Below are 15,113 nucleotides of genomic sequence, written 5' to 3'. Positions count from 1 at the left end.
GTCTTCATTCTCAGTCCTCTATACCATCACAGGTTTGGTTGGTTGGTTGGTTTTTTAAAGATTTATTTATTTGAAAGGCAGAGTTACAGAAAAAGGGAGTGGTAGAGAAAGATCTTCCATGTGCTGGATGGTCACAATGGCGGGGGCTAGAACAGGCTTGAAGTCAGGAGCCAGGAACTCCATCTGGATCTCCCACGTGGGGGCAGGGACCCAAGCACCTGGGCCATCTTCTGTTGCCTTCCCAGGTGCATTAGCAGGGAGCTGGATCAGAAGCAGAGCAGCTGGGACTTGACCCAGAGCTCACATGGGATCCCGTTATCACAGGCGGTGTCTTACGTCACAATTTTTGATGTATCCACGACCTACCTGTACCACATATTCCTGATAGAGTATTATTCTTCACAATGATTCAGTTTTTCACTCTAATTACTTTTTTTAAAAGAAACTTTGGCTGTCTATCATAAATGGAATACCAGTAGCAACTGCTAGAAATAGCAACTAAAAATTCAGAGGGAAAAGAAAAGCAATGTGTTAAATTCTTCCTGGCGTAGTGTGGGCTTCTTTGAGAAGGGGGACCAGCCTGTGTTGAAGGCAATGTCTTAAAAAAGTTAAATTTGGAGCCGGCATCATGGCGCAGTTGGTTAAGTGGGTTAAGCACCCACCTGTGACCCTGGCATTCCATATCAGAGCACCAGTTCAAGTCCAGCATGTTCCACTTTGAATCCAACTCCCTGCTAATGCACCTGGGAAGGCAGTGGATGATGGCCCAAATACTTGGGCCCCTGCGACTCATGTGGAAGACCCAGATGGAGTTTCTGGCTCTTGGCCATTATGGCCATTTGCAGGGAAAAACAGTGAATGGAAGATACCTTCCTCTCTCTCCCTCTTTGTCTCTGTCTCTGTGTGTGTGTGTCACTCTGCCTTTCAAATAAATAAGTAAATCTTAAAAAAAAAAAAAAAAACTCTGGCCACTACACTCCAGGGCCAAAATGTCATGGCTTTGTCATGTGACAAAGTCCCACCCCTTCTAATTAATCCCAGCCGGGACCGTTATCATGGTGCCTGGCTGGAAACCGTGCAGAACGGATTTGCAAAGCACAGTGAGGTTGGAGGACATTCCCTTGTCCTCAGCGATTTTCTTAGCAGGGCAGAAACAAAGCACCCACCCGTGTTTGTGAGTTCCTGCGATGCAAACCCGTGAGGTCGCAGCATTCTGGGAGGGGCGGCAGCCGTTCCCCGTCTCCCTGCGGAGAGAGGGCCGCGTGGGTGCAGATTTCAGGGCCAGTGGGTCGGCCGGGAGAAGGCAGTCGGTGAACGCAGGGCTGCAGGGCCTGGCTGAGGTGCCATGGCCCCTTGCTGGAGTGCCTTTTAGCTCTGCCCAGGCCTGGCCCCTGCGCATTTGCAAGAAGCACCTCTAAGCTCTGTTATGGCTGCAGTCCCTATTGGGAAGGGGGCCCTGACTGCTTGGCTGCTGACACCTGGAAGGGAGACCTAAATTCCTGCATGCTTAATGGGGGCCCTGCGGGCTCTGGGCTGGGGTTGGACCTAGAAGGACAGGAGGGTGAAAGACTGGGCCGTATTCAGTGACCGTCTTCCCACCACAGAGATTCTGGCCTGCGGGTGTTCCATGTGCAGAGCTTTGGAAAGATACCTCACCCCACCTTGGTGATGGCCTGGGAGGTAGGGAGAACTGGCATCTGAGTCCCCATTTCTCAGAGAATTTGGGGGCTCCAGGAGGTCAGGGACTTAGCCAGCTCACACAGTACCTGGAAGGCTGAGGCCCCAGCTTGAGAGAGCCAGTGCCCGAGCATCCGCAGCAGATGTGCCGCGCTGGCCCTGGGGTTGAGCCAGGGTGTCACAGGACACTGGCCTGGGGTTAGAGACCAGAAAATATGACCCCAACAGGCAGGTTCCTTCTCGTCCTCCTTGGCACCTTTTTATTCTGATCATAAAAGAAAATACAGAGAAAATACCGTGTAAAGGCCTGGAAAATACAAGAAAGTGTCAAGAACAGGACTTTTGAAGTCCTGCATATTTCCCCCAATCCTAAGGGGACCACTGCCATGGAGGTGTATGACGTGGGGGAGGGTGTGAGTGTGTACAAGAGGACTTCAAGTCATTGGTGGGAAAATGGAAGTAGAAGAAAGGTTTATCAGGCTGCAAAAATATCTTGAAATGCTTGTGTAGTTTTCCCATTGTGAGACTTTCTGTGGGCTTTTGGAAGATACCCTGTGCACACATAAAGGTGCATTTCTCTCCAGTGTGGTGGATCCTCGTTGTTCACAGATTCTTTACTCGCATTTGCCTACTTGCTAAACCCAGAGGCAGCAGTGAGGATCTGCAGACAGGGACACGGGAGGAATGGTGACAGACTGGAGCTGCCCAGTGTCCCTGTTCCCAGCCAAGGTTGAGCAAGCAGACCGCGCTCTCACGCTAAATACGTATCTCTTTCCGAGTCCATGCAGCATTATGTGTATTGAACATGTTTTTTCTGGTGATTTTCATTGTGCGTGTGTGTGGGCTATAGTGCAATGTGTGGGTGCATTGTGTGTTGATTAAATCAGGAAGATGCCCACTTCCTGTCCCTTCGTTACTGGTGTCTGGAGCATTATTAACGCTGTGGTGCTGGCTTGTTGTTGAAAATGGCCCCCAGGCATAGGGGTACCGTGTTGTCCCGTGGTGCTAACTACAGGAAGGCTGGATGTGTCTGATGGGGAATGTGTGTGTCAGGGAAGCTTTGTTTGGTCAGGCTATGCTGGTATTGGCTGTGAGTTCAATGTTCATGAGTTAATAATATGCATTAAGTAAGATGCCTTTTTTTTTTAAGATTTTATTTATTTGAGAGGTAGAGTTACAGTCAGAGAGAGAGACAGAAAGAGATCTTCCGTATACTGGTTCACTCCTCAGATGACTGCAATGGACAGAGCTGAGCTCTCTCCGAAGCCAGGAGCCAAGAGCTTCTTCCAGGTCTCCCCCGCAGGTGCAGGTACCCCCTCCACTGCTTTCCCAGGCCATAAGCAGAGAGCTGGATCAGAAGAGGAGCAGCCAGGACACAAACCGGTCCCTATATGGGATGCCAGCATCGCGACCAGAAGCTTAGCCTACTACACCACAGCACCGGCCCTTGAGTAAGATATCTTAAAGCAGAAACACAGGGCCGGTGTTGTGGCATAGTAGGTAGAGCCACCGTCTGTAACTCCAGCATCGCATATGGACCCCAGTTCATCCTAGCTGCTCCATTTCCGATGAAGCTCCCTGTTAATGCACCTGGAAAAGCAGTGGAAGATGGCTCAAGTACTTGCACCCATGTGGGAGACCCCCAAAAAAATCTCCTGGTTCCTGGTTTCAGCTCGGCCCAGCCCTGGCTGTTGTAGCCATCTGGGGAGTGAACCAGCGGATGGAAGATCTCTGTCTCTCTTCTCTTCTGTAGCTCTGCCTTTCAAACAAGTTTTAAAAAGAAAAGCAGAATGACAGAGAAAAAGATCTTTCAACTACTGGTTCACTCTCCAGAAGCCTGTAACATCCAGGGCTGGGCCAGGCCGAAGCCAGGAGCCTGGAACTCCATCCGGGTCTCCCACATGGGTGATGGGGGCCCCCAAACACTTGAACCATCATCCACTGCTTCCCAGGATACATTAGCAGAAAACTGGATTGGAAGAGGAGTAGCCGGGACTTGAACCAGCACTCTGATGTGGGATGCAGGCCTCCCGATCTATGACTTAACCTGCTGTGTCACAACACCTGCCCCTAAATACATATTTTAAAAAATACTCTCAAGAAAAAAAAATGGTATCAGAACTGAATACATATGGGCTGTTTTTCCTTTGACATTGTATTACATATCCAAGGTCATCAAGAAATGATTGACAGTTCTTTGGAGGGCATGTGTAGGTTATATGCGAATATTGCACCATTTTGTACAAGGACTTGAATATCCACAGTGTGGTATCGGGGGGTCACAATTGCCCGTGGATGCTGTGGGGTGACTGTATATTAAATGATGTCATCTTTTTGAGGTTGCAGTTGTGTTGTTTCGGCCTGTTCTTTTTACCTAAGGTAGCACCTAAGCTTTGCCTTGTGCATCACAGTTGTTTCAGTTGCACAGAAATCCTTCTTACCCCAGAAGGGGAATTAGCAGGAAGGGCCTGGCCCCCGTGTGCATTGTAGAAGCTACATGCAGGCAGGCTGGCTGGCCAGGGAAGCAGGAACTGGAGTCCCCGCAGGGGCCAAGCTCCCCCTGTCGTGTGTCCGTCTCTGCAGACCACATGTCTGTCACAGGCATGGAGGTGGCCCAGGTCCCAGCTCTTCTCCCATGTGGACCTGACATCTCAGGTCTGAGTCCAGAGTCTTACGGAAGGGAAGCTGATTGGCCCGGCTTGGGTCAGGTGACTGTCCCCATCAGTCAGCTGTGGCGGGCCAGGTGGTGTTACTTCTGAGATGTACTCTTGCACATCTGCCAAAGGACTTTTTGTTTTCTTTCCTTCTTGTCCTTTAAAATGGCCCAAGTTTGAGACCGGTGACTTCTGGGAGCCCCAGGACAGGGTGAGCCTCAGAGGAAGTGGTCACTGTGGCCCAGGCAGACGGCGTTCCTTGTGCTCTCGCTGGCAGCTCCCGGCACGGTCAGGCCGACCCGGGGCTTGCCGGGACCATCCTGCCCCAGAAGCAGAGGAGGAAAACCACGCAGGCTAGGGGATAAAGGGGGGGTGGCAGTCAGCGTTTGGACCTCACACAGGACCCCCGCCACTCAGAGGGAGGCCTGGAGGTGGGTGGCAGTGGTCAGGGCCTTTCCTGCCAGCAGCAAGGGGTGGGGACGGGGCCTTGAATCACCTGGAAGCTGGGAATCGTGTGACCAGGTTCAGGTGCAGTGGGCCTGTGTTCCCAGGGCCGGAGAGGACTGGTGCAGAAGAAAGCCCTGGGGAGAAGGGGGTGGGCTGGGGAAGTTCACCTGTAGGGGCAGTGAGTGGGGCCGGGGCCTCCCCTGCCTTTGGGATCTGAGGATGGTGGCTGCTGTGTTGGGCAGCCGTTCATCGCCACAACAAAACACCTGACGCCAGCTACCTTTATAAGACAAGAGATTCGATTTGGCTCATGGCCTGGGAGGTTCGCAGGCCGAGACTGACCAGGCCCCACTGGTTCGGCATCTGGTGATGGTGTCCTTGGTGGCAGAGTGCCAAGGCCGTGCAGGGCGCCACATGGGAAGAGACAGTGGGTGGCACGTGTCCGTCTATGTGTCTCTTACAAAGCCAGCAGCATCCAGGCATGGGGCTGCACCCTGACCAGCTATCCTAACCAAGGGCCCCCCTCAAGACACCGTAATGGGATTGGGTTTCCACCTTCCCAGCTTTGGGGTTTCACATCCTGTGTGAGTTCCAAACCCTACCCAGACCTTAGCAGCCTCTCCTTTCTGGGGCGTTTACTGAATCTAGGCACGCTGCTGTCATTGAGGCTTCACCCCTACTCTGAGGTTGCTGCTGTGACGATCCCCGCTCTTTACTGATCGGGAAGCTGAGTCACAGAGAGGAAAAGCCACTTTCCCAACACCCTCAGCTCGTAGAGACGGCGAGCAGGGTGTAAGTGGGAACCACGCCCACCTCTGCCCTCCACAACCTGGCAAGGCAGCAGAGGCGACAGCACGATGTCCCGTTGCACTCAGGCAGGCGAGGCCAAGGAGCAACCTCTTCCCTTGAGCCCACCGGGCCAGGGCGTGGTTCCCTGGAGGTAGCCGGGGTCAGAGGCCCTGCAGCCCTGGGACCTCAGGCAGGTCTGTGTCCCTCTAAGCATCTGTCCCTCGCTAGGAGCCATGGAAAGGGTGATTCTCGCCTCCAGCCACCTGTCCACCTCTGCCCCCATGCACTCTGGCCCACCCCACCCTCTCCTCGCCACAAGTTCCTGTCCTGGCATGCTTCAAGGAAGTATAGACACCGAGGATTCGGGGCCCCAGACAGGCTGGACTGGGGGAAGTCACACGGGCCTGACTGGGGCTGTGGGAGCAGGGCTGCGCAAGGCCCGGTTGTGGCCACTGGGCTTCCTCTTTCCCAGGAACATGGAGGCCGGGGGACAAGCAAAGGGGCAGGACGACCCCAGAGACATGGCCAGGGCCTCTTCCACAGTCCTCAGGCTTGTCCACGCAGGCACTCCGTCTGAGGGCTTTACCTAGGGCCTCACTTCATTCCCACCGCACTCAGTGCTGAGTGTACAGTACACAAGGTCCCTGCTCTTTTGAAACTTAAACCTACTAGGAAAGCCGACCCTGAGGCCGTTACAGTAATGCGCCATTGACTTTGTGATGGGGAAGTGGGTGCTAAGGCGACGTGGAACAAGGACATCAACCTGATATGGGTGAGGGGAGAGCAATTGGGGAGGGGGGGCTTTCCGGAGGAAATGACCTTTACGTTGAGCCCTGTTCCTTGACTTGTAGAACATACTGGATTTTTGTCTGGTTATTTCCTCACAGTCACTTTAGCTTGTTCCTCTACCTTCTGTATTTCCAAAAATTTGGAGCCTGGATCATGAGGCTTTGGATAAGATTAGGCCTTTTGGGGCAGCGATACTGACCGTGGTTCTGTATGTTTCATATTGTGTCCCAGTGCCACTGGTGTTGTACCAGGTTCCACACTTGGCCTTCACTGGGAAGGTAATTGTGGGGGTCACTCTTTGACATCATGTGGCTGCCCTGTTCTCCAGCAATTCCGGCAGCCACCGAGGAACTTTCCAGAACAGCTATGCCATTTTGCTGCAGTGTATCAATTCCAGTTGCTACACATTTTCATCAGCTTGTTCTTTGTTTTTTTCTAAAACGTATTTATTTATTTGAAAGAGAAATAAAGAAGGGGAGAGGGAGAGAGAGAGTAAGAGCGAGAGAGAGCTAGCTTCAATCTGCTCTTTTACTCTCCAAATGGCTGCAACAGCCGGGGTTGGGCCAGGCCAATGCTAGGAGTCTGGCACCCTATCCGGGTCTCCCATGTGGGTGACAGAGGCTCAAGTAGTCGGGCCATCATGTGCTGCTTTCCCAGGCATGTTAGCAGGAAAGCTGGCTCAGAAGCAGAGGAGCTGGGCCTGGGACCGGAACTCTGATACAGGATGCGGGTTGCAGGTGGCAGCGTAACCCACTGCAGCACGACGCCGGCCCTGTGAGCAGCCGTTACCCTGGTCATTCTGATAGATGCAGCTGCTGTTGCACCATGCTTTCACTTTGCCTTTCTCTGGTGGTGAATGACATTGACCAACCAGCTTCTCCAGTGCTTCCTCGTATGCTCTTTGATGAAGTGTCTGAGTCCTGTGTTCAAGTCGGTTGTTTTCTTAGTATTGAGTTTTGAGACTTTTTAAAGCATAGTCTGAGCGTAAGTCCTTTGTGGCACGTGTTTTAAATGCTGTGTGCTGGAGAGGGTTTGCATGTTATTTCCAGGGAATGTGATGTGGAGTAGGTAAGTCTGTAAGGAAGTCTGCTTTTTTAAAGTGATTTATTTGTTTGAAAGGTAGAGTAACAGAAGGAGAGAGAGAGAGAAAGAGAGATGTCTTCCATCTGCTGGTTCACGCCCCAAATGGCTACAACAGCTGGGGCTGGGCCAGGCCAAAACCAGGAGCCAGGAGCTTCATCTTGGTCTCTAACTGGGTAGCAGGAACCCAAGTACTTGACATCATCTTCTGCCTCCCAGGCTCATGAGCAGGAAGCTGGATCAGAAGCCAAGACCATGATATGGGATGCAGCAGCTTAACCTATTGTGCCACAATGCCCAGAAATCTGCTTTTTTTAAAAAAAAATTACTAATTTTTTACATGATGCTGACATAAAACAGCAACATTTACCATTTCAGCCATTGTCAAGTGTACAGTTAAGTAGCATTAAGTGCATTCACATCCTTGTGCAACCATCACCACCACTCATCTCTAGGACTTTTTCCATCTAAACTGAAACTCTGTCCCCATTAAACACCACCTCCCCATGTCTCCTCTGTGCAGCCCCGGGCAGCCACCCTGCTGCTTTCTCTCTGTGAATGGAACTGCTCCAGATGAAGCATATACACGCGCCACACCACGTCGTCCTTTTGTGACTGGCTTGTGTCACTTTAACGCACTGTCTTCAGGGTTTCTGTGTGTTGTAGCATGGGCCAGAATTTCCTTTTGTAAGACTGAGTAATCCTCCATTGCTCAACATCCCACGGGCTGCGTAAGTTATAATGGAGCAGAATGTAATTCTCCCTGTCCTGCAGGCTGGGAAGTTCAAGGTCAAGGGGCCAGCGTCTGGTGAGGCCCTTCCTGCTGCATCATCCATTGGTGAAATGCATTACATTGGAAAAGGGTAGAGAGGGACCGGACCATCCCATTAGAAGGAAGGCCCTCCTGGGTGACGGTGTTAGAGCCACGCTGACCCCTTAGGCCCCACCTGCCAACGCTGCTGCATGGGGACCACATTTTCAACACATGCTGCTTGGGGGTACATGCATGGGTCCCACCTTTTGGTTATTGCAACAGGTGCTCTGTGACCTGGGTTTGGGGTGGAATCTAAAGGCCATTGCCTTGGCTGCAGCTAACAGAAACTGACTCAGAGTGACCGCGCAAAGAAAGGGAGTGATCTGGCTGTTGTCCGTGAAATGTCAGGGAGCAGACTGGGCCCAGGAGTTCCAGTGATGCCACAGGGCCTCGCCCTCCCCTCTCCTCTCAGCTCTGCCTTCTTCTCAGGGGTGTGCCACGGAATCATTGGTGTAGAGTTCCCCTCCCAGCCAGCAGTGCCATCAAAAATTCTAGAACACAGGACCGTGGTTGTAGTAAGGCCTGTGACCCCAGCATTCCCTTATCAGAGCGCTGGTTCGAGTCCAGGCTGCTCCACTTCTGATCCAGCTCCCTTCTAATGTGCCTGGGAAGACAGCAGATGATGGTCCAAGTGATTGGGTGCCTGCCATCCATGTGGGAGACCCAGATGGAGTTCCAGGCACCTGGCCCAGCTCCTGCTGTTACAGCGATTTGGGTAGTGATTCAGGAGGTACAAGAGTCTCTCTCTCTCTCTCTCTGTCACTCTGGCTTTCACATAAATAAATATTTTTCTGAAAGTTCTAGAACGGGGTCCTGTCAGGCTGGCTTGGGTCAGTTTCCCATCCCTGAATCACCACTGTGGCCAGACCCAGGCAGTGCTCCCATTAACCCAGCCTGGGAGCCCCCACCGCCCCTACCACCAGGATTTGGGGGAGAAGGGATGGTTCTCCTAGGAAAATTAGGGTACCAGAAGACGTGGGACAAGCACGAGGAGGGGAAACTGCACTCCTAATGAGTGCCAGGCCCAGGCAAGGCCGCCAGACCCTGGTGAGAGTGATCAGTCCTCAGGGGCGTCCACACAGGTTAGTGCCTCGTGAGTGTCACCCAGCGGCTGAGCCGGCACTGAACTGCGCCTGCTGCCCCCGCAGCCTGCAAACAGGAGGGAGGGGACAGTCCTCATGAAGACATTAGATCCGTGCTGCAGGTGCCGACGTCCAGCATGTTCAGAGGTTGACTCTCGCCAGACAGTTAGGCTTACCACAGAGTCCGCGTGCGTTGGAGACCAGACGGCACAAGGGAATGGTCTAAGCAGGATCTCCTTTTCTGTTTATGGGAATATGCTTTTTATTGGTTTTGGGGAAATAAAAAACCACAGTATTTGACAATCTTGCTTATTTTCTTCCTTTTTATTTCGTCCCCATTGGCAATGTCCTTGATGGAACGCCAGCCAAGGTGTGCTGGAGCATCCTCAGTGGAGGAGACCTTTGGCACAGTCTGTTTTCCTTTGGGGGCCTCAGTTTACCTGTCTGGAAGCTTGGCTGAGTTCTGTGGTCCCTTTCAGCTCTGGCTTCCTGTCGCTGGTGCAGAAAGCTTCCTGCTGGGGCCCCTGGCTCTCTGCACACCATTTCCCATTCAGCAGCTGGAGGGGTGTATCTGCATGCTTTTAAAACATGCCATGGAACCTGTCGCGTGCCTCTCCAAGCCCTTAAAACTCAAGAAAGCCAAGGTTCCCTCTGTGGCTCAGAAGCCTCTGTGTGGCCACGCCCCCATCACCACCATCGTGCTTTGGGTCTGTCTGTAATGTGTGATTATAGGCATGGCTGCTGCTCCCTGCCACTCTCTAACGATGGGATCTGTGTCGGTCTCGCACCCCCTGTATCCCAGCTTACTGAATGTTCTACACTGAGGACATGGGTGAATGGTTGAGGGAGAACCATGCAGGGTCTCTACCATGGACTCCCACAGATGCAGATTTGAGGTCTTCCATCTGAATGAAACTTCCCTCGACTGCTGACTGCTCCGACGGCTTTGTAGACACAGCTCTCCTTTCATGGGACACTTTGCCTGCTCTCTGGGACCATGAGCTTGAAGAGCAGACAGAGTGAGCTGGGAGGCCCACGCCCTGGTATTGGAACAGACTATGTTCATGAACAGGGTTGGGGCAGACACAGGAGGAATCAGGGCAGAGGGTACAACAATTTTTTTGAAATGTTTTCTGTCGGACCAGCAGCTCAGATCTTAAAATTATCATGACTCTGTGTAAGATGGGCTTGATGACCCCATTTGACAGATAAGAAAGAGGAGGCTCCAAGAGTCAGGCAATTGTGTGACTCTAGACCTTCTGAGCTCTGGAGCCCAGGTCCTGCCCGTGGTGCTGTGCTTCACTGAAATCAAACCAGCATTGGCTTTGCACACGCTGTTGCCAGTGAGCTGCCACCCTGTGTCCTGTCCTGATTTCTCTCTTTCTCATCGCACCCAGCAAGTCCTCTCCTGTAAGTCCATGATGCTAGTGAGGCTCGGGCTCCAGCCCCCCGAGGCTGCTGTACCTTTGTCCGTTTTGAATGTGGGCATCCTAGTAAGAACTCATTTGAAAAGGGATTCTGCAAACTTTGCAAATCACTGCCAAGTACAGTACCCATCCACTCCGGAGCGGGTCTTGTTCCCTCCTCCACCCTCAGCCTCCCCCCTGTCTCCTGCTGTCTAAGTCCTGCATGTCCGTCAAGATATCCTGTGATGACTCCAAGGTTGGGAGGTCTTGCTCTGCCTCCCCTTCCTGTGTCAATCAAGACTAGATGACGTGTGTCAGAAACCCAACTTAAACTGGCTCCAAAAATAACTCAAGAGAGTGGGTGTGGTCTGAGACATAATTATTGTCCAGGAAACTGGACTGTACAGGAGTAGATTTAGCTTCAAGTAGAGCTAAATGTGAGGGTCAGACCGTGTCTTCAGGACTCTCTCTCTCCCTCTCAGATTTATTTTATTTGAAAGGCAGAGTGACATAGAGAAAGAGAGACACAGGGATAGAGAGAGATCTTCCATCCACTTGTTCACTCCTCAAATGGCTGCAACAGCCGGGGCTGGGCTGGGCTGGGCTGGGCTGGGCTGAAGCCAGGAGCCTGGATCTCCACCTGGGTCTCCCATATGAGTGGCTGGTGCTCAAGCACTTGGGCCATCTGCTGCTGCTTTCCTAGGGGCATTAGCAGAGAGCTGGATTGGAAGTGGAACAGCTGGGATTCGAAGACAGCTTAACTTGTTGCACCACAATGCAGGCTACAGGAATTTATTTTTTTTTTAAAGATTTATTTTATTTATTTGAAAGACAGAGTTACAGAGAGAGGTAGAGAGAGAGAGGTCTTCCATCTGCTGGTTCACTCCGCAGATGGCCGCAATGGCCGGAGCTGAGCCTATCCGAAGCCAGGAGCCAGGAGCTTCCTCCGGGTCTCCCACGTGGGTGCAGGGGCCCAAGGTCTTGTTCCATCTTCTACTGCTTTCTCAGGCCACAGCAGAAAGCTGGATTGGAAGAGGAACAGCCAGGATTAGAACCGGCACCCATATGGGATGCTGGAACTGCAGGCCAGGGCTTTAACTCACTGTGCCACAGCGCCAGCCCCAAGGAATCTCTTAATAGCACCCTTGTTCTCAAGCAGGTGCTTCCCCAGTGTTGATAAGATGGCCCCTAGCAGCCCCATAGCCTAACAGCCTGGTAGCCTCAAGGGAAGAAAGCTTCTTCCTCTCCAGGGTTGGAGCTAAAGTTCCAGGGCTGACTCTTATTGGCCCAGCTCAGGTCACATGTCCACCCTTCAGCCAATCACAACAGTTGATGAATATACCACCTCTCTATCTAAGGGGTTGGGCTAAAGGAGGTGCCCAGGAGACAAGTCAAGGTGCTTTGGTTGGAAGAAAGAGTAATCAGGGCTGAGTGGCCACTGCCCTGAGTTAGTTATCTTCCCTTACGCATGTGTTGTCCTCTCCAGCTAACCTAGCTTGTGGAGGACAGGAGCTCTGCCTGTGGAGACCCCCAAGCCTCTGACCGCACCGAGTCCTGGTGTTTACACAGCCTTTCTCCATTTCCAAGGAGCTTCGCATATGTATAAGGCAACTTCAAAAAATTCATGAAAAATGGAACAAAAAGACAAATTGATGAAAACAAAGTTTTTGTCATCCATGCATAACTTTTTCCTAATATGCATTCCATGAACTTTCTGAAGCACTGTTGTTTGTGTTGAATGGTTGCAAATCTCCCAGAACAGTAGTGTTTGCAAGCCAGGAATGGGGGGCAGGTGTGCCAGTCCATTAGCCCCCAAGTGTCCAGCTGGTCTTAAGGGCCCAGAGCCACCAGGGGCCTCTGGCCTCCAGCATCATCTCATTTCGCCTGAACTTGTTGCCAGTGTATTGTCTCCTGCAGGGTCATCACTTCTGACAAAGTGGGGAAATTGGGGGCATGCTCCTGGTTACGATAGTGAAGTCACTGCTTAAGACATCACATCCCATATCACGGTACCTGGGTTCAAGTCCCAGCTGCTCAGCTTCCAACCCAGCTTTGTGTTGGTGCACACTCTGGGAGGCAGCACATGATGGCTGCAGTACCTGATTCTCCGCCAGCCATGTGGGAGACCTGGATTGAGTTCCCTGCTCTTGACTTTGTGGCCTGGCCCAGCCCTGGCTGTTGCTGGCATTTAGAGAGTGAATCAGTGGATGGGAGCTTTCTCTCTCTCTCTGCCTTTCAAAAAAATGAAAATAAATGTCATTTTTGAAAAGTTGGAATGGCCTGAGGTTTACAGAACAGTTCCCCATCCTTCCCTTTGTCAGATGCTTATATCTGTCCTGGGAGGTGGAGGAAGCAGGTGCTGTTAACCCAGTTTGCAGATGGAGAAAACTGGGTCATAGGGAAAAATGAATTTGGCTTGGTTCCTTATTGGTCGAGAGAGTGTGAGATTCAGCCCGTGGAAAATACTAAGATGGCCCAGAACTGCAGGTCTCCAGAACTTCTGATGAAAGTCCAGGTTTTAGGAATGACTGGCAAAGCCGGCAGCCCGTGGCTCTCTGAGTTTAGAGTGGCGTGAGGGATCCTTGCGGAGCTGACACTGCTGATGCTTCCTGTACTTGATGTCTAACCCTTTGTGCAGCTCCAGAATGGGGGCTTATTGTGCCCATTTTATTGCAGAGGAAGCTGAGGCTCAGAACAAGTCACTCATCGCGCTGGTCATTGGCAAAGCTGAGATTCAAACCCAGGCCTTTCTGTCCCTGAACCCTGTGCTCCCCCGGGTCCCGGCTATGGAAAAGTCCCCCGGGTATTAACCCTCATGTCCTCTGTCCTGCCCCCAGGTCTACATCATCCGGGTCACGTGGTCCAGCGGCTCCACTGAAGCCATTTACCGGCGCTACAGCAAGTTCTTTGACCTCCAGGTAAGGATTCAGGCCTCTGCCAAGCTGCAGGGTGTGGGGTGTGGGGTGTGGGGTGGGGGGCAGGGAGCATAATTGGGCTTACATCACTCTGCTACTTTAGAGCTCAGACTTCTTATTTCCTAGACTTAAAAATGACACCCATAGCTTTGGGGCATAAGTAATGTGTTTTACTGCTTTATGCTTTGAAATCTCATATTTTCCGAATAAGAGAAAGTGTGCTTATCGACTGCTGGATGACGGGCAGTAATCTAGAAATCATTTCCATGTGGCTTTGGCATTGCAGATTTTGAACTTGGGCTTTGAACAGTGATGGCGTTTGCTGGTGAGCTCAGTGTGTTGAGTATGGGTGGACCCCTGGGGCTGTTCAGCCCTGCAGACAGACCCGCAGCTCTGGCCTCCTCCTCGGGCCCTGTGCTCAGCTCCTGAAGTGCTCGCTGAGGGCACCGCACTTGCCCCCTCCCCCCAGGGCCTTTGCACCTGCTCCTCCCCCACCTGGAACACACCCCTGTACCTCCCTGTTTGATTCCCTGGCTGGAGTAACTTCTGCCCTTCAGGCTCTCATCCTCTGGGAAACCCTGTCTGACTTCATTCCCAGGCCAGCAAGGACCAGCTGTTCTGCACCCCCTGACTCTGTGTCTCTCTTTGCATGCAGCTGTCTGCCTGTCTGCCTCCCTCTCGACTGTCAGGGTAGGAACCGCATCTTCCTTGTCCTGTCTCTCCTGAGTATTTTTCTCAAGGCCTAGCACACAGTCTGGGTCCCATCAGTGTTTGGTGCATCACCATTCTCATAGGGAGCCACGCAGTACACAGACAGCTCAGTATGACTCCAGCTCCATGGGGTTCAAATAGCCCTGATCCAGGGGTCAGTAGATTCATCTCGATGTCACCAAAGGCAGGCAACTCAAAGCTGGTGAGAAGTCAGGATTCTTCCTGCGCGATGTCACCGAGTTACTTAGAAAATGCCTAGCCATGGCATTATGGCATAGCAGGTAAAGCTGCCACCTGCAACACCAGCATCCCATACGGGCACCAGTCCATGTCCTGGCTTCTCCACTTCCAATCCAGCTCCCTGCTGATGTGCAGGAACGCAGCAGAAGATGGCCCAGGTCCTTGGGCCCCTGTTACCCACATGGGAGACTTGGAAGAAGCTCCTGGCTCTTAGCTTCTGACCAACCCAACTCCAACCTTTGGGACCATTTGGAGAGTTAACCAGTGGATGGAAGATTCTCCCTCCCTCCCTCCCTCCCTCTCTCTCTCTCTAACTTTGCCTTTAAAATAAATAAATACATCTTAACAACAACAACAAAAAATAAAGAGCCTGCCCGAGGAGACAGTGGGAACTGGCGTGGTCCCTGCTGTGCGTGGTCCCTGCTGTGTAGTTAAGGGTCACATCACCACTCGTGTGCACACAAGTCTGCCCACCAGGATGACCATTGTCCTCTGTAGGGATGCTTCAG

General features: G+C 52.1%; 1 protein-coding gene across 2 annotated transcripts in view; it reads left to right on the top strand.

Annotated features, from left to right (window-relative positions):
- The window catches only part of SH3PXD2B (SH3 and PX domains 2B), a 107,801-nt gene that overhangs the window by 22,394 nt on the left and 70,294 nt on the right, over positions 1 to 15,113 (top strand). For both annotated transcript variants that reach the window (XM_089336212.1, XM_051843617.3), the window contains exon 2: positions 13,576 to 13,656. In XM_089336212.1, coding sequence (XP_089192338.1) covers positions 13,576 to 13,656 — 81 coding nt within the window. The remainder of the gene's footprint in view (positions 1 to 13,575; positions 13,657 to 15,113) is intronic.

This window comes from Oryctolagus cuniculus, chromosome 6 (genome assembly GCF_051225735.1).
Source record: "Oryctolagus cuniculus isolate XC-2025 breed Fujian yellow rabbit chromosome 6, ASM5122573v1, whole genome shotgun sequence".
In the NCBI taxonomy this organism is placed as follows: domain Eukaryota; kingdom Metazoa; phylum Chordata; class Mammalia; order Lagomorpha; family Leporidae; genus Oryctolagus; species Oryctolagus cuniculus.
Note: the sequence above shows the minus strand (reverse complement) of the source record. Positions and strands in the feature narration are given on the sequence as shown.